Source organism: Electrophorus electricus, chromosome 5 (genome assembly GCF_013358815.1).
Source record: "Electrophorus electricus isolate fEleEle1 chromosome 5, fEleEle1.pri, whole genome shotgun sequence".
NCBI lineage: Eukaryota > Metazoa > Chordata > Actinopteri > Gymnotiformes > Gymnotidae > Electrophorus > Electrophorus electricus.
In genome coordinates, this window is record NC_049539.1 from 2,087,501 (window position 1) to 2,107,967 (window position 20,467).

Genomic DNA, 20,467 nt, shown 5'->3' on the forward strand with positions numbered 1-20,467 from the left:
TCAGTGAACGCGCATCAAGCACACACGGCATACCGCGCGACTTCGTGTCTCCCAGCAATCGGGGTCCTGCAATGCCCCGCCACTGCAAAGCATCACCGAGCACGAACCGCGGCGCCCGCTGCAACTTACGGGATGATGGGAGAGCTGCACGCGAGCTGCTGATGAAAATCCATGCGAAGAGCGTTAACCCCGTGCGACCGACTCGCGACATCTTTGCCTACTGCACTGCTGGGTGGGTGGGTGGGGGGGGGGGGGGCTGTTTTCTCGCGCGCCGGTCCTGGCGAGCACGGGTAGCGTCCTCCCCGACGCGCCCCGAAAAGCGGCAGAGCTGCACCGGGCGAGCCTGCGTGCGCGCTGAAGAAGGCGCTGCTGGTGGCGCTCAGTGGAGCGCTCTGCGTAGACGTCTGCACAGCAGGCTTTGAACGGCGACGACAGTTTTTTGAACAGGCGACACTTTTCACGCCATGTCGGAGTGCGTCGACTCACGCCGCACACGTCAGAGGGTGAGAGGCGCCGCTCGCGGAGGACGCTGTCCAGGTGCTGAAGTTGCAGCGATCGCGTGCTCCCCAAAGCTGCGCGCTTTTAAGTGCAGCCCCCCCCCCCCCCCCACTCCCCACCCCCCTCTCGCGCGCGTTGGTATGGTCCACGGAGCAGTGGAGCAGTCCTCGCGGGACAGGGCGCGTTGCTCTGAGCGCCTTCTCATGGGCGGCAGCGTCCCGGACGGGACGGGTTCCCCACTGCCTCCTCTTTAAATAGTTATTATCCTGCGCCTTTTATATAGAAACGCTCCTCATAACACTCTGTGGGTGTATAACAAAAGCAAAAATTTGACAGTGAATAGTTTATCTTTTGTCCTAACCACATGGTTACCCACCTCTGTCACCTGTAATGTCCACCTGTCTGACCCACTGCATTTTTTCTAGGTGGTTTAACAGTTGCTCTCTCTCTCTCTCTCGCTTTCTCTCTCTCTCTCTCTCTCTCTCTCTCTCACTCTCTCTCTCTCGCTCTCTCTCTCTCTCTCTATACACACACACACACACACACACACACACACACACAATGCAATATGCAATATAATACAAAGGTTACAGATCAGGTTTTTTTTTTTTCTGTGATCAAATGATTACTCAGTGTACTCACCTGGACCAGAACAACACATTTCATGTTTAAACATTTTCTCCACATTCCAAAGGATTTTTCTACACAGTGAACTAAAGGTACCATCTGACGGCCTGCTTGTAGATGGCTCATGCACAACCATCATTGGGTCGTGTCAGATGAAGGCCATAATTCTATGTTAATTTAAACCAATTGTATCATATGGTTGTTAGTTCACATCTGACCATGTGAACTTTGGATGATAATATTAGGATGATATTAGGATAAGATTATGATGATATTAGGATAAAATTAGGATGAGATTAGAATGAGATTAGGATGATTAACATCACCCAGAGGAGGATTGCACCCCACCTCCTTTGAGTCTTGGTTCCTCTCAAGGTTTCTTCCTCATGCTCTAGGGATTTTTTCCTCGCCACGGTCACCCTTGGCTTGTTTACTGGTTGCTTGGACTTTTTTCACAATTGTGAAGCTGCTTTGTGACAAAATCTATTTAAATTTGATTTGATTGATTAGATAATGTTTTATTGATCCCAGGTGGAAAACGTAGGTGTTCATTAGCAGTAGTGTAACACGCCGCCAGTGACAATGTAGTAAAATACTATAAAAATATCTAAACAGAAGGAAAATAAGTATAAATAATAAACACATATAATAAGTAAATAATAAACAGAATAAACAATATCCTTATATCCTCTAAAAAGGATTCCAATCTATAAATGTTCCAATGCACATGTCTATATAAAGTACAAAAAGTAAAACATTTACAGATATGAGATTAAGGATATTGAGATAAAGGATGTGGAAGTGCACAGGTGTGTATTGGAGTTTTACATGCTTACTCAAAATGTGCAAATGTACTTCAGTGTCCTGTGTAGCTGTGCTGGAGCGCGGACCGTCCAGTCGAACCTCAGTCTTGTGCACATATGCAAGAAGCGGACGGCTGGACATGAGAAAAACAGAAGTGTTAAGAATGAGGAACGAGTACGGGAAGACGCTGGGAAGAGTCCTGGAAATTAACTATCCACCTTAGATGGGTAAAGAGAAAATGGCGCTACAAAGGGTCTATGACTCTATAAACCTTTAATGAGGTCCTTTGAAGTCGGCCCTTACAATCACATATGATGAGCATTAGAACACTAACCTCTGTAAATATCAGGAATTGCTCTTTAGGGGTAGCTTTCTAAGAGCTTTGTCAAAAAAATAGCTTTAAAGCAACATTTTGATAACCAAACTTGAAACACCAAATTTTGTAATCTTCAAGTCTACTATGTGTTGCATATAAATGAGAAAGCCTTATAAATCAGAGAGAAGAGTGAAGCTGAATATTAATCACAAAGGAATACTTATGCCATGGATTTCTATGTGATGAATAGATTTAAGCTGTCCTGGGAACTGGTTGAGTTCCCCAAAATGATGGAATTACTGGTATTGCTGGTGTGAGTGTCCCTGGTCATTTAGAAACTGGAGCTATAAAGGGATTCTGAAATGTCTCAGGGTCATAATTAACTACAAAGGCTGGCGGAAAGAGTACACAAGGAATCAGCAAAAAATGGAACTGATATGCATCAAATTGCTTCTCTAAGCTCAGTAGTATCTCAAACCCCCCCCCCCAAAAAAAACAGAGCCACAATCTATGTTTTTCACAACGTATTTATTTGCAAACAGAAACTGTTTACGTTTAAAATATATCTAAAGGGTTTGTAGTAATTAGGTCAAAACATTGCAGAAAGTGAGTTTTTCTACATCTAAGAAAGCGCTCTTAAATTCCCAACATTTTCTTATGACAACGAGGATGCACAGAGGTAAGAACAAACCTGAGAACGATGCATTTTACTTTGTTTTAAAATGTTATTTTAGAAAGTTAGTGCAATTTTAGACTGCTATGAAAAGCAACATCAAATGTTACCTTTCCTTTTAGCTTGAATTACTGGGTTTAAGAGAATGACTCCGGAAGCAGAGAAGCACGTTTTCATGTTAGCGTGATTTAATCGTCCTTCAGGGGTGAGATGTTCATCAGAACACAGTTGTTCACGCTCCACACCCCAAAAAACCCTGGTGCAAACTGTGCTGCAAAGGTTTTGAAAAAGCTACATAACCATATGTACCGTACATCCATTATGATGTTTTAATAGGAGATTTTGTTTGCATTGCACTTTTTCACATGAAAGTACACTTTAGATGAAAGTCAGAAATGTTATATATAACTATATATAGCAGAAGCACACAAGGTTTCTACAGTAGCTGGATGGGTTTTAGACAGAGGTCCTATTTATAGCTGTTTTTCTCTCTGTCTCTCTCTCTCTGTCGCTTTGACCTAGGCATTCTTCTCACCTCTGTTCTTTAAACAGTCTCAGATATTTAGCTCACATAGTCCAGTGAGCCATGACATAAAAGGTCTTACACTTCAAGCAGAAGCTCTTTGGACGTTTTCTCCACATTCCAAATGATTACGCCATCATGCACTTCAGGGTCAAATGAACTTTCCTAGCACTTCTCGTGGACTTCGTCAGGTCTTCTCCAAGACTTCTCAAGCACTTCTCCTGGACTTCGTCAGGTCTTCTCCAATACTTCTCCAGCACTTCTCCTGGACTTCCTTAGGTCTTCCCCAAGACTTCTCAAGCACATCTCCTGGACTTCCTTAGGTCTTCTCCAAGACTTCTCAAGCACATCTCCTGGACTTCCTTAGGTCTTCTCCAAGACTTCTCCAGCACTTCTCCTGGACTTCTCCAGGGTCTCCCTGTTGCCTCCTTGCCTTGTAAGTGAATTATTCCGAATCAAATCTCAGGCAGTTGAATCACAAACGGACCTGCCTGATGACAGTTCTTGGGAGCAGGAAAAGCCCGATACTGTTGTAGCTTTCTAAATCACAGCACAGTCACCAAGAACAGCACAGTCACCAAGCACAGCACAGTCACCAAGAACAGCACAGTCACCAAGAACAGCACAGTCACCAAGCACAGCACAGTCACCAAGAACAGCACAGTCACCAAGAACAGCACAGTCACCAAGCACAGCACAGTCACCTTTCTCTGCTGTAAATATTCAAAATGAGTACTTTGATAATCAACCAATATATTTCATTCTAAATTAATAACGTCTAAAAAGAACCTCTTGAAATTGTGAGTACTACTATTCCCTGTCAAAATATTCACTGACCTGTAACTGTGCATTGGCTTCAGATCAATTCTGATTTTGCCTGATTAGAAATATTGATTAGTCGCTACTACGATACTAAACGTGCGGGAGTGAGGCACTATTGACTACACTAGAGTAGATCATGTGTTCACTGTAATAGATTAATAGATTAATAGATTTTCTTGAACACAAAAAGCTTATGAATGAGCGACATAATGGCAGTCAGCGGCGACACAGCAAACAAGACTTAACATGCACCACCTACGATGGGTACAATACATACAACATGCGCAAGAGAAAAAGGCCTGCCGGGATTGCCGACTCCCTGACGGTAGCTTTCACGTGCTTCCTATTTCCTTCCTGGTTTGGTTTTCCACGTGCTCCCTTGTTTTGGCTCGGTTTTGCTCCGTTCCTTTTTTACGTTGCCTCTCCTGTTATTGCTGTGCCTTCTGTCCTGTTGCATTGCATTGCTGTGTCTGTTTAAGCCTGTGTTTGAACTACCCTCTTTTTTTAAATGCTGGAAGCATAGCATGCTATCTCAGACATTATTATGTGTGTGATAAACAAGCGCAATCAAGAAACGTTTTAATTATTAATTTAATCACAGCCAGTCACTTCACTCGGGATTGAATGTTTGCTATTTCGACTCTCTCTTGCAGTTAAGGGCTGCTGGCAAGAGCCATTTAATAAGGCTGCACTTCTTTCATCCAGCCACCTGTGCCCTAACAGCCTTGTTTCGTCTGTCCACACAGTGACGTCCCTGTTTCGCTTGTTTACTTCTCGTTATGTGGAGTTCAGGTGAGAGGGTAGCTGGGTTTGTCTTTGAAACTGGCCAGTTCAAAAGTCATGCACGCTCTGCAGGGGGAGACGTGCAACGGACTCTGTCGCGGCTGGTCTTCAATCACCACATTGGTGAATTTCGTCTCGTTATCACCAACCCTCTGATTCTCACAAGTTGTTCCACAGGTTTTTGGCTTTGCAGTAAACAAACCTGTGCGTTTCACTGGGCCGGTCGCCGAATGAAGAGTTCCTATTTTTCACTGTCGTCTGTCTTTCTACACAACTAGGGACGTTTGCACTGTCCTGGGGAACACTAAAGCCTGTAAGATCGAGCTTGATTTATCATTAATACCAAGCTGGCACCGTGCTGATCGCATTCTAATTGGGTCTCAGCTAATCGTCTCATGTCCATTTGCAAACTTTGGCAGTTGAGCTCGCCACTCCCGTGAAGTTTGGCGCTGACTTTCATGGCCTTAGATCTGACCATTCAGACACGAGTGTGTTCACGTCTCACTGTTGTAATTAGGATTATTATATTTACTGTGGAGGTCGCTGTAACACTGAAGTGGCCCATGCAAATGTCAAGGCTCTTTGCGTGCAACTGAACACACAGAACTACCCTTTATCAAATTTCCTTCAGGCTTCCAAGATTCATGAAAGTGGTCCAGGCTAAGAAGAGACTGAGGGACTATTCAATATACCAGGGCAAGCCATGTGTGCTCAAATCACAACTCTGCTTCACGTAGAGTTGTTTAAACAATACAAATATATGAGCACTTTTAAAGCAAACAAGATGTATTGAGCCGATGTTCACAAATCAACTGAGCAAATCCAAAATATTGTTTTTCAGTGTTTCATATCGAAACGTCTTTATCTAAACAGACCACTCTAAATTGGAGCATGTCCCTGCATTTCCTGCACATGCCTGAGTTTGCCATGCGAGCAACACTTCCCCTGTATGTTTGTGTAAACAACACTTGACAAACAGCAGGAAATGGAGACGCTTAAACCTTGGCCCCTGAATGCCCATTCCTCTTCTGGAAAAAACAACATACCAGTCCAGCTTAAGATACCCATGATTACGAGTCAGAGAGGAGGAGATTTTTCACCCAAACCAGCTCATTTTGTCAGTAACATGCAAATCCTCCTCACAAATAATCACATCACACAAGCTGTGTGTGCAGTTCAGTGGAATACAGAGAGCATGACACACACTCTCACACCCACCTACCACACACACACACACACACACACACACCTTCCTACCACACACATACTGCCTCCTACCACACCCCCCACCACACATACACGCTCCTACCACAAACACTCCACCCTTCACACACCCCTTACCACACACACACACCCTCCTACCCAGCACACCCCCTCCTACCATAAATACCCTACCCCACACATACCCTTCTACCAAACACACCCTCCTCCTACCAACCACGCCCCCCCACCACACACACACCCTCCTTCTATGCACCCCCTCCTACTATACACACCCTCCTACCACACACACTCCCTCTTACTACACACACCCTCCTACAACATACACACCCTCCTACCACACACACCTCCTCCAACTACACACACCCTCCTACCACACACACACCCCCACTACACACATCCCTCTACCACACACCCACCCTCCTACCACACACACCTTCCTCCTGCTACACACACCCCTCCTACCACAAACACCCCAGCCCCCACACACCCTTCTCCTACCACACATACACCCATTAACACACACACACCCTCCAACACACACACCTTCCTCCAAACAAACACACACCCTCCTACCACACACACCTCCTCCAACTACACACACCCTCCTACCACAAACACCCCACCCCCCACACACCCTTCTACCACACACACCCTCCTCCTACCACACACACACCCATCAACACACACACACCCTCCAACACACACACCTTCCTCCTACCACACACACACCCTCCTACCACACACACACACCCTCCTCCTACCACACAAAACCAACCACATGACACATAAGCATCACATTCCCATCATAACAGCACACACAGCCAAACTAGCATTAGTGACAAACCAATACTAGAACCACGGGCAGTGAATGGAACCCACCACCACAAACAAGCAATAATCTTCATAAATAAGATGATATTACACTGCCACGGTGGCCTATTAAATATATGTTACAGTTTATTTGGGAAAATGGTCATTATACATAATTACAAACTTTTCATTAAAAGTTGTTTAGATAAAATTAAATTAAAACCGATTACTTTTAAAATATTATTTTTAGAATATCTCAGGCCCTCTCTGAAGATGTGCGAACAATGCTTTCACCACTTTTCCTCTGTGTTTATGTGTGAGCAACACTACTCTATCCGTGTGAGTGTGTGTGTGTGTGTGTGTGTATGTGTGTGTGTGTGTGTGTGTGTGTGAGTGTGTATGTGAGTGAGTGTGTGCGTGTGTGTGTGTGAGTATGAGTGTGTGTGTGTTTGTGTGAGAGTGTGTGTGTGTGTGTGTGTGTGTGTCAAATTGTGTGTGTGTGTGTGTGTGTGTGTGTGATAGGGTTTCACTGCGTAAGCACTTTTCCATTTACTGAGCAGTATTGTCATTAAACTGGATTTACAGAAGCTAATCTCTAAGTTTTTTAGTTTTTTTGTGGATGCTGGCTAAATCAAATTAAATCCCTAATTTTGCTCAGATTTCACTGTTCAGGGAAGATTGCTTTCTGTCTCATACAGGCTTTCTGCAATTATGACTTCTAAATCCTGTATTCCTAAATAAATCTTAAATATCACATTCATAGTAGATGTAAATAAAAGCAAAACATATTCATTTATTAATAAACTGTCACTTGGCTTTTTAAAAGTTTTTGAGTAATGTTCATTGTTCAATAAGAAAACATATCTGCAAAGATCTGATGGCAACACATCTGCTAACTAATACTTGGGGTATGTTGTGCAGTACTCAGCTTCATGTACTATTGATTCGACCATGTTCTCATTCAAAGCCATTAGAGAAACACATTTTGTAAATCTTTTGAGCATCTCTGAGGAATTCCTGGGAAACCCAGTTGCTGTGCAGAATGTGTGAAAAGTTCTTGTAGCACGGGAGGGTTCTGTGTTTGGTCTTGTTTTGTTTTCGAACGTATTGTTTATTGGATTTTGTGGGTTGTTAAAACGCTGACACATCCTGAAACTCACTGAAACATTTTTACTTGAAAAATTCTACTAAACAATAACAACCTCATAATGTTCAGTACAGCACTTTAGGATTATAGGTGTAAATGTCATGGGTTGTGTATGTTTAATAAAACTCACGAAAGCCGTGGTCTATACGCTAGACGCCCCTGCAGATGCGTCCCCATGTCAAGACCTTAGGACCTCGTTATAAAACACGCAGCTTTGAGGTATCACTGGATAAACAACTAGCATTTTCTCCTCATCTTGCTAATTTGACTCAGTTATACAGGTTCCTACTTACTCTACAACTTCAGGGAAATCCAGTAATTTCTCTCCACTGAAGCCGTTGGGGTGCATGTGCTTGTCACTTTGTCCTTTCAAGACTGGACTACTGCGGCTCAGTCCTGGCAGGCCTTCCCAGACTGTATTCCATTGGACTGAAGTGCACCTCATATCCCTGCCCATATAGACACATAAGAGGAGCACTTTGCTTGCACAGCTGATGAAGGACCTCTGTGTGTAACATTCTGTTTCTGTGAAAACTGTGTACTTTACTTCAATTATTTACTTCTGTCTCTCTCTCTCTCTATATATATAGTTTAGGACAGAGGTCCATCAGCTGTGCAAGCGAAATACTTCTTAATCAGTAGGAAGAGCCAGTTTATATATGAAAACGTAGATGTTTAAATCACGATATGCATACTGTGGTGTTCTGAATATAGCTGCTTGCACAGCTGATGAAGGAGCTCTGTCCTGTTTCTCTGGAAACTGTACTTTACTACAATTACTACAATATAAATAGCTAAAAGGAAAATAATAGGTAAACATCTCACTTTACGGGACTGAAAATGGAAGCTGGTTAAGATGCTTCATTTAGCCCATTTAGCTAGCTTGCTGACTTAAATGTCAGTTATTTGTTAGTTACGTTGCTGCTCCTATAAGCCGAAAAATGAAGGCAAGATGGTTGCCGGTGTCACCACGCCAGAATCTTCCATTCACTTTCAGTAGGAAAGGGCACGTCTTCGTTACTTTTAATTAACATGCGTAACATAACGTCATAGCATATTTCAATGCACTTATATTTTTAAGCATTTTATTGGTCTTACTGAAACAAATTAGTTCATTAAGAGATGCAAAGATGCACCATCTGACTGGGAAGATAGTAAGATAGCATGCCAACACCGTGGAGGCAGAATGGCTCTGCATGGCTCGCTTTCATCCTGGAGTTCTCCTGTGTCCCCCCACTGCGTTCTGTCGGCTCTTCAGCTCACATCAGATTTAAAATGCAAACTCTCGCCTACAGGGCCATAACTGGACTTGCTCCCACACACCTAAAGGCACTAATCAAATGTTCTGCACCACGTTGCCCTCGGGCCTCTAGTAGAGCTCGACTCCAGCTAGCATCCTTCAAGACATAAAGAAGTGTCTCGTGTCCAGGTGGTGGCTGTCGGTACACCTGAGACACATGCTGAATTCAAAATGAACACTGAACACTGAAGACTCCTGTTCACTGAGTCATTAAGCACTTACTTAAATATACACTTCTGTATTTTTTTTACATGCTTTCACTTGTTTACTGTCTAGTGCTTCAGAGTGATAACTTTCTGAACGCTGATCTATTGTTAGATGAAGATATGTATTTGATAGAGACTTTTGTAAGTTGATCTGAACATGGGTGTTCCCAAATGCAGTACATGGAAATGTAAATGGTTCACAATTTGTTCTTTGTTTTAGTACTGGGAAGGAGCTCTGTTGCAACGCTGTAATAACACACTGTATCCAAACACAACCATTCAAGACCAAGCACTTCTCACAGTCGTTCTGGTAAACAGTGCAATCCTCGACACCATTCCAGCAGTTTTAGTTGACTGAGAAGCACATCAAAGTCAGTGACTGGGCCTCCAGATATGAGGCTTGTTTGTTACCTGCAACGGTCTCTCAGATCGAAGCCAGTAAATGAAACCTCACATTATAAGAGTCGAACACTGGGAAAAAATGGGTCTCAGTTTGAATCGTACGAGTTCAATAGGAAAACTGAACTGAGCATTAGACTGCAACCACTTTTCAAAAATAAAAATGTAAGCCAATGGAAAATATTTGGAAACCATCTTGCTACAAACCAAATGGAAGAAAAGGGCTGTTTTATTATTGTTGCTGTTGTATTCATTGTTATTATTATTTAGATATTGTTTCTATATGTTTGTGCTGTGACATGAAGGTTGTACGATGACTTCTCCTTTAACACAGAAGCATCTGGGGCTGTGAATCTCTGCAGGACCTGCAGGATCTGGACAAAATGGTCACTCCAGGAAAATGTTGCAGTGTTTACTGTCTTCCAAGCAAGCATGTCTGTGGTTGTCAGTAAAAAAAAAAGAATTCATTTTCATTGCCATTTATTTAAACAATAAAACAAATTCAAAAAAACAAAAATAAATAAATGAATAGTCACAAGCAACGGTATGTTTTGCATGACAGAAAAAGAAAAAAACTGTCGGTGCATTTATGTGAGGGCTCGTATCTCTCAGAAGACACACTGCTGTCCTACCGCCCTCCTTCCTGTGTGTGTCCATTGACTTGGGTTTGTTGTTGGTGGAGATGGTGGAGGTGTTTCCTGTAAAGGCCAAGGCTGCTGATACCGAGCCAGCGCCGATTCCCCGGCTGCATCAGATCAGTAGTGGCAGTCTATCTTTCTTCTGAAACACTGATGGATTGATGACTACCTTTCTCCTGACAGCTCAGAAAAACACCCTGGGGCCCCGTCACAGCCAAACACATGACAGAGGCAAAACTCCGCTGCTTAATGAATAATTACAGTCATTGTTCTGTACACACTGGAGTCACTTAGCAATGAAACACTCATAGGAATGATATTATAAACAGCTGCGATCAAATCCATGAATTTTTCCCATCCGAGGTGCACACACGTATGAGGAGTTCACATTCGTCTGGTGTATGTAGACTCGGATCGTTCAGTGCAGCAAACCAGAATGAATTTGGTTCTGTTTGCGACCCATAGCCAAAGATCATATTGTTTTATGATATGTGGAACTATGTCTGTGGTTATTGTTATTAATCTTGTGTGACATTCTGAACACGTCAGGGTATCGTCTCCAACTGGTGACACCTGTTCATAGCCGAGGGGTACCCAGGAATCAGTGCCCAACAGAGGTCCAGCCTGAAACTGGCAGGGACTCTCCCCATGTCTGGCATGGGGACACTATTTGCAGTCCTGCCTCCCAGTTCTCAACCAACAGGGTCTTCTCTGTGAATTTCTCCATGTTGGTTGCTGTTTCAGGCAAGCTGACTGCCTCTTGAACAATGGTTACATTAAAGTGGCTCCTGAGCGCTGTAGAATAGCTTCTCATCATCTTTGCATGCTAGCCTGCCATTATATTCCCTCAATGCCTTGAAACAGGACATGCAGGGAAAAATCTGCAGTCACCTGACATTTGAGCATCAGTCATGTGATTCCTGATGACAATCCCCTGATCTGAAAAAAGATCACACTTCTCTAAACATTCATTCTTACCCAGGATTTAAATATTTGCCGCGTGGCATAAAAGTGTTAGGATTTTTCATAAAATGACAGTGGATCAAGCGGAATTAATGTACAATTAAACACTTATGGAAAGTGCTGGATCAAGCACTTTTGTCTCCACAGATAAACTAGAGAAATAAACTACAAAACAAATAAACTACGGATATCACTGCCATACAAACCAGAATAAAGAGAAATGACTTCCATGACTCAGGGCACTTTCAAAGCGCTCCACCTAGAAACACAGCCGCTCTACACACTGAGGTTCCACATGCCCGCCAGTCTGCTGAATCTGCCAAAAGTAATCACAGGCTTCCCTTTTCAGCTGGACGGCAGGCCAGATGAAAACCCAAAAACACGAACATGGGGAGGGTACAAACAGAAACATGAATGATGTCACATTCTGTGGTACTGCAGACGCGAGTCAGCCGACGAGGGGAGTGCATCGTCACCGCACAATTGATCACGAGGTTCTGGCAGAAATATCTCTCACCTAAAAATCTAAAAGTCTTTATGTCAGCCTGTAGTTAACCAGAGAGTACAAGCCACCACGGTCTGGGCTTTCACATGAGGCTTGTCTCGTTTGACACATGAAAGTCTTCAGTGAGATAAGAATGAAGCAACTCCTTCCCCTCTCATTACAGAGAAGAAGGTCTTTGCTTGTGTTGTTCCTATTACTCATCTGAGACGTTTGCAAAAATAGACCAAGACATCCATGCTCCGAATCTCCATGGCTGGCAATATTTGTCATTTTGGAATTTGTTCATTCATTTATTTAAAATTATACAAAGGGCTTCGCTGTTCACTGTTCGTTAAAGGCACGATCTAAGGTTCGGCCATGTCATACGTGTTAAGAGCAGGTAAGTAAACAGATCTCCACTCAGAACTGGAGCTCCACAATCGAGCATTAACTGAACGTGAGGGAGCAAAGGGGCTGTTGGAGATACCCTTATGAAGCGAGAAGCCCTACGGCGTGAGTTCTTTCACCAGTGAGGGAGCGAAGCAGAACAGAGAAGCTGGGCTGCATACCTGCACAGGTGAGTGTGGGTTCCTCGTGAGGCCATGCGCGTGCTGCCTGCCGGCCAGCGTGGGACCTGGCATTAAAAATGCGACGTGAAGTGGCTTCTCTTTGACCTTCCCCTATCTCATAGAGGCGGGTCTGAGGGCAGTGCTGTAGGGTGAGAAGAACTACCATTCCTCTCTAACATTCTCCCTCCCACTCAAACCACATCTGTTTCTCTCTCTTTTTTCTTTATCTTTCTTCCACTCTCTCCTCTCTCTCTTGCTCTCTCACTCTTTCGCTCTTCACACTACTAAGTGAAACTCATTAAGTACTGACTTCAAAATAAGGGTCATTACTTAACAGATGTTTACTGGAGACAAAACATTATTCATGTTTGCTATTTCATGTTTGCTCTATCTATCTATCTATCTATCTATCTATCTATCTATCTATCTATCTATCTATCTATCTATCTATCTATCTATCTATCTATCTATCTATCTATCTATCTATCTGTCTGTCTGTCTATCTATCTGTCTGTCTGTCTGTCTATCTGTCTGTCTGTCTGTCTGTCTGTCTGTCTTGTTCTCTTTATTCTGTCTCTCACAGAAACACACACACACACACTCTCTCACACACACACACACACACACACACACACACACACTCACACACACACACACACACACACTCACACACTCACACACACACACACACACACTCACACACACACACTCACACAAACACACACACACACACACTCACACACACACACACATACTCTCACACACACACACACACACACACACACACACACTCACACACACACACACATACTCACACACACACACACACACACACACTCTCTCTCACACACACACACACACACACAGGATAAATGTGTAATTACCATAGAGCTTCACACTCAGAATGGAGAAGGGAAATTCCTGAATTTCTGAAGCTCGCAGAGGTGATGTGAATGGTAGGCTTGGATGGTGACATGCTTTAACTCTGCCTTGCCTAGCACGACAGAGTGGCCACCCAGCACAAACCTGGGACTGCAACCATTCACTTATGGAGCTCCGGCACAGGCAGGAGGTGTTGAGTTCAACAGTGCAGAATCTCTGACACTGAGGAATTACAGCGCACTGAACCAGTACTATAGAGAGCGAGAAGCCACTGGCACCACAGATCTGATAATAGCAGCAAAGGGGTCTCTTTTCGCCCAGGGGGCGAGTGAAACATAGCGGGATGCGCTGAGTCATCACCACAGTTACACCCCAGCCCTGACCCTGGGCTGACCACGGAGCTGCAGACAAGACAGAGGTGGATAAAACAGGATGAACTCAGAAATGGCTCCATGTCTTCCTTAAATAATACAAATAGTATTAATAAATCACTCATTAAAATGGCAGCTAATAGCAGTGCATGCTGTAGGAATAAGAAATAAATTTAGAAAATTATATAAATATATATTAACAATATATTATAATATTAATATATATTAATATATTATTATTATATTAACATATTAACAAAATTAAACAAGTAAATGAATAAATTACACTCTCCCTAAACAATGCAGAATGTCCTTATTCAGTATTGCAACTACTAGACAAGCAGTCAATACAGAATAAGCGTCATTTTCTGCGGTTTATCTGTGCGCCAGGACAACAGGTATGCTACAGCTCACTCTTCTCTGTGCCTTCTCTCTTGCTGCACTGGTAAACTGCCAGTACAGCATAATAACACAACACCAGGATCACTGCTAAGTCCACAGTTTGGACAGTGAGGTTGTGTCTGAGCCAAAGGTAATCACAGTGGAATTGCCGTGTTTAACTGTACCTAATAAAGGAGGCTCGCTACGAATGTCTGCGCGTTTCGGGTTAAAGTTAAGAAGCAGTCAGGGGACATATTAATGCTGGGTTTGGATTCATCTGCCAAGTTACAGCTGAATTCATTACGGAGGGATAATAGGTTTTGTAGTTCCATGTGGGAGAGGAGAGTATTAATCTTGTGACCGAACACAGCTGTATGTAAACATCTCACAGCAGGGCCAACGTGCAGGGCTCATACATGCACTGTGCTCACTGTGCTCTCTGAGGAAGAAAAAGAAACCACCAGTAAAAGGAAGTGAGTCATATTTTGTTAGAAGCAGACTTCAAAATTCCCTAACAGCTGACTCAAGACAAACACTGTGTGATTTGAACCAAATTCTAGATTAATACTGAATTTAAATAATAATTACTACAGAAATAAGGTATTTTTTATTGCCCAAAAACTGAATTGAGATTGTGAGAGGCATTGGTCTGACTTTCAGAAAGAGAAGTGTCTCATTGGTCTGACTTTCGAGAAGAGAGGCATCTCATTGGTCTGACTTTCAGGAAGAGAAGCATCTCATTGGTCTTACTTTCAGGAAGAGCAGCATCTCATTGGTCTGACTTTCAGGAAGACCAGCGTCCCATTGGTCTGACTCTCAGGAAGAGAAGTGTCTCATTGGTCTGACTCTCAGGAAGAGAAGCGTCTCATTGGTCTGACTTTCAGGAAGTGTGTGGTTTATTTGGTCTTAGATGTCTTAGAAAGAGCAATATCTCATTGGTGCAGTATGATTTGGCGGAATTTGCATACTGTCCCAAAATCTGCTAAATTCCTGTTTATTGAATTCTAAGCCATCTTTTTAATTTTTTTTCCACACTATGATGGAAACAGGAAACATAAATCTGAATATTTTCAAAGGATATAAGATTTGTAGATTAATTATTGGTCAAAATAACCAAACAATCTCAGGTATGATCAGATTTAGCATCAGGCGATTATTATTCTGAGGTACTGAATACGCTGAGCTGGAGAAGGTTTGCTGTCTGGCACTGAAAACCACTAAAACAAGTGGCCTTGGATATCTGAATTGTAATTTAGTAAAAACTTTGTTTTAATGTTCTACATTTACATTTACATCTAGCATCTGCTAAATGCCGTAAATGTAAATGTTAATGTTCTAGAGAACTACGCGGAATGTTTTCTCTCAAAGGGTTGCATTTATGCATGGCAGTTTCACCCGCGTAGTTCTCAGCCATCTCCTTTCATTTTTATTCCAGAGTTAGCATAATAATAAGGTCATTTCAGTTTAATAAATCACATTACTAGCTGGACATGGCCCGTAACCAGCAATGCGGCACAGTACTGTCATTCAAAGCTCTTCTGCCCAAACATGAACTGATAAGTAAAGACCGCAAATGAGCGCTAGTTTGGAATATCTGAAGCGATGCTGTCATCGTCTCCGTAACCCCACGGCCGTTTCATAACAGCTTTGGTCATTCCGGACGTGTACAGAAAGGCTTTGCACTGCTAATTCCTTCCTAAAGCAGCTCAAGTTTTTTTTTTTTGTTTTTTTTTTCAGGGCTTCTGGCCAATGAGAAAAAGGCATGAAACTTGCTAGATTGTGCTGTGTGTCCAGGAACGAATCTTTTCTGCAGAGCCCCTGGCCAAAAGCTACCACAGCAGTTCTGATACAGGTTCACTACTGGTTCTGAAGTTGTTCAGTACTTACATTAGTTCATGCAAACCAACGACCAGTACACAGCAGACGAGAATGTGACAGTACTCTTAGATGCAAAGAAACAAAAAAAAAACAACAAAACAAAAAAACAGGAAGTCAAGCTTGATAAGTCTGTTCATAAAATATATTGTTTTACAGCGATACAATACAAGACACAGGAGAAGTCATTTAAAAATATTTTATTTTCTGTTAAACTTTAACTCACATAGTGAATCCTTTGATTCAGAATATAGGGTTGAGTGACACAAACCTCAAAGAGCAGACCGTCCAGTGTGTCATCATGGTTTCAACACAAGGCAACACTGCGAAAATCTGCAAACAATATTGAACAATCTGGGAAACCAAGATGGTGTTTTGGTGGACATTTTAAAACTCTGACTCGGGAAACGTCCTTTCAAGCGGGCAGACAGAGAGCAGCTATAATCGGAGGTAAAGGACAGCAGGTCTGTTCATGTCCTCATGTCCACATGCTCTGGGACCAAGGCATACTATCAAGATCTTTTGTGTTACTAACAATAAACTGGTACAAGATAAGCTAACATTGCCAACAGTCTAGAATATTCTGTCTGCCAATAAGCACAACATGCCAAAATATTTAAAACCACACAGTTTTATTCTAGGCTTGATTTGCATAATACGTAGTTCGTTCTTTCTGTTGTGGGAATTCTTCGCCTAGGCCCAATTTTCACCAGAAGATGAAAAAATGTAAAAATGTGGGACTAAACTAGAATTTGAATTGTTTTTTTTTTATAAATAGATCGATAAACAAACTGTGGGATGTACGCACACTCACACACACACACACACACACACACACACACACACACACACACACACACACACACACACACACACACACACACATTTTACTGCATCTAATGAGGCAGTAGCTCAAACAAACTGCCACTACACTGTGTGTGTGTGTGTGTGTGTGTGTGTGTGTGTGTGTGTGTGTGTGTGTGTGTGTGTGTGTGTGTGTGTGTGTATCTGAGCTCATTTCATTTGTTATCATTTTCTTGTAAACAACAAAAACACAAACTTTCCAGTCTTCAGTACTGGTGGATCTGTTGGTTCAGAGTGCATGGACCAAAGAAACGTTACTGCAAATTATTTTACACTAGTATCAGAACACTGTCTGAAGCTGGTGGCAGTAACTGGGCTTCCTTTAGAAGCTTGAGGAGACTGTTTTCCTTGGGAACTCAAGCGTGGCGTCACCCTGATGCCGACAGAATTGCCTTGTCTTCTCCATTACACAAACACCAGAGAGAGATGTACACAACCATCTGGATCGAGAGGAATCATTCAGCCTGAGATTAATCATTGGTCAGAGGCTGATCCTTCCATGAGGAAATCCCGCCGTGTTTCCAGAGAGCTGCTGGCCTGTGATGCCCAGCTGGGAAGGCACTGGTCAGGCTGACTCGCTTCTGGTACTACAGGGACGATGAGAACAGGGTCTTTCCTGTGGACAGACCTGAGCCAATCAGAACCTGAGGAGGACATGCAGGAGAATCTGTTGGATGGAGACATGGGCCCTCATGGTGGAAGGATATTTATGCAGAACACTGAGATACAGGATCTCTATTTCTCTCTCTGTTTCTCACACATTTTTAATATAGCAGTATATAGTAAATACATGATTAAAAATAGTATGCATACATTCAAAAACTAGCTAATAAAGCTAATGGCATTCTTTGCATTTGTGTGTGTGTGTGTGTGTGTGTGTGTGTGTGTGTGTGCATGTGTGTGTGTGTGTACCCCATCAGGGTATACCCCATCAAAGTAAACAAACAGAATACCCCATCAAAGTAAACAAACAGAATACCCCATCACTGTAACATACAGAATACCCCATCAAAGTAAACAAACAGAATACCCCATCACTGTAACATACAGAATATCCCATCAAAGTAAACAAACAGAATACCCCATCAAAGTAAACAAACAGAATACCCCATCCAAATAAACAAACAGAATACCCCATCACTGTAACATACAGAATACCCCATCCAAGTAAACAAACAGAATACCCCAACAAAGTAAACATACAGAACACCCCATCCAAATAAACAAACAGAATACCCCATCACTGTAACATACAGAGTATGCCATCATTGTAGCATACAGAATACCCAATCAAAGTAAACATACAGAATACCCAATTACTCTAATTTATAGAATACCCCATCACTGTAACATACAGAATACCCATCACTGTAAGCATATGGACAACCCTCCCACTATAAGCTACAGGTCAAACTCTATGATCTGAGAAGGCACTGAGTTCAAGGAACATACAAGGAACCTCAGCATGCCTTTCAACACATTTATAGATATGCATCCAAATATCACAGGGTCCCCAACACTGTCAGCCTGTGTGATAGCATGCCACCTCAGATACCACCTCGAGACAAACTTGCCCAGACAGCATCTATAATTATCATTATCAGCAGTGGCTGTACAGAAGGGCTTTCCCTGTCTCTCAATGTCTCTCTCTCGCATTCTCTTGCACTGTCTCTCTCTCTCACTATTCCTGTCAATCTCTCTGTCACTCTCTCTCTCTGTCTCTCTCTTTCTCTGTCTCTCTCTCTCTCTCTCTCACTCTCTCCTTCTCTCTCTCTCTCCCTCTCTCGCTCTCTCCTTCTCTTTCTTTCTCCCTATCTCCTTCTCTCTCTCTCTCTCTCTCTCTCTCTCTATCTCTCTCTCGCTCCCTCTCCCTCTCTCTCTCTCTCTCTCTCTCTCTCTCTCTCTTTCTCTCTCTCACTCTCTCTCTCTCTGTCTCCCTTTCTCTCTCTTCCTCTCATTGCAGGCTCTCATATATAACATGTCTCCCAAGCATGTGGGAGACCCATGTGCACATCCAGCATACACTGCCTTGCTGTTGGTCTGTGCGTAAACCAGAATATTCTGGACTTTCAGGGACACGTCTGCACCAGAGGCGAAGGCTCTTTGTCCCCTGTCCTTGACGTGGCCCCAGTGACACACAGAACTCCATAAACCCTGTATGTGGGGAGGTCATTTTAGCCAGTGATATTTTCAGAGTTATATCTTTAAAAGCTCCAGCAGCCTGGGTTTATTGCAGGGCTTCCTAACGACACACAGAGTAAATGACATGCTATATCAAAGCCATCCAGCATCTGTATCACGCCTCTACTCAACCAGAAGCAACGTGCCGAGAACTCGGTCGCTGTTAGCTCATGGAGAGCCTCTGCTTCAGGATCCTAAAGGAGAGAAAAACCCAAGTTCAGGTTCTGGATTGAAGCAAGACTGTAACGATCCACCTCGGTTCCTGTCTACCTTCTGTAGGTCACTTTTCCAAACACTCTTATACTGGATGATGGTCAGTCAATAAGAGTTCAAAAAAAAAAGCAAGTTGCTTCTATTCTTAGTAGTGGCATAGGGATCGATAACGCCTATCACAGCAGAGAGGGACTGTTCCCTTTAAACTCTGGAGGATGACTGAAAGTGACAGGCTTTAAAACAGCAGAGGCTTGGCTCCTTTTACGGTAACCCTGTGTGGATTATCGGTCAAGGTTTGGCCTCTGCGGACAAGCCGTGCCGTCACTCGGCTGGTTTTCTGTCTGTCATGTGAAGAGGATTTTCTCTTGTGAAGGAACAAATCTTCTGGGAATTATTACGTCCGTTGCGTGATGCCGAATATAACTCTAAGGGCTGTGAGAAAGAAAAAAAATGCACAAACAAATCCCCATGAAAAGTAAAGTGTTTTAAACTCCGTTGTGTATTTCTTCTTAACGTGATTGCGTTCAACACCTTAATAATAGACGGGCCCGGTCGTGTGCCCCATGGCTGTTTCTAAAGATCTTCCAGTGTTCCTGTTAATAACTTAAAGATAACTCTTGTCACATTCTGTGAATATTTTATGCAAATTGCCTAATTCCTGAAAATGAGCAAAGGTGGCTGATAGCGTCCCACGTGTGGCACACAGCCCACGTGCAAGTCTGTCAGCGTGAGCCCAATTTAGCCAATTTAATTTAGCAAACAGAGACGTGCAAAGTGGTTTGAGCTGATCTGCTTCAAATGTTCCCTTTATTTTGCTCTTATTTAGCAGATGTTTCAAATGCTAACTCCTCTGAGCGAAGCTCACCTCTAAACGATCAGTGCGGATGACGCAACGAATGAATCGATGGGGTCTC

At 43.0% G+C, this 20,467-nt stretch overlaps 1 protein-coding gene across 2 annotated transcripts in view; it reads right to left on the reverse strand.

Annotated features, from left to right (window-relative positions):
• The window catches only part of cntnap2a (contactin associated protein 2a), a 295,838-nt gene extending 295,612 nt beyond the window's left edge, over positions 1 to 226 (reverse strand). For both annotated transcript variants that reach the window (XM_035526373.1, XM_035526372.1), the window contains exon 1: positions 130 to 226. In XM_035526373.1, coding sequence (XP_035382266.1) covers positions 130 to 211 — 82 coding nt within the window. In that variant the 5' untranslated portion in view covers positions 212 to 226. The remainder of the gene's footprint in view (positions 1 to 129) is intronic.
• Between the last annotated feature and the right edge of the window lie 20,241 nt (positions 227 to 20,467).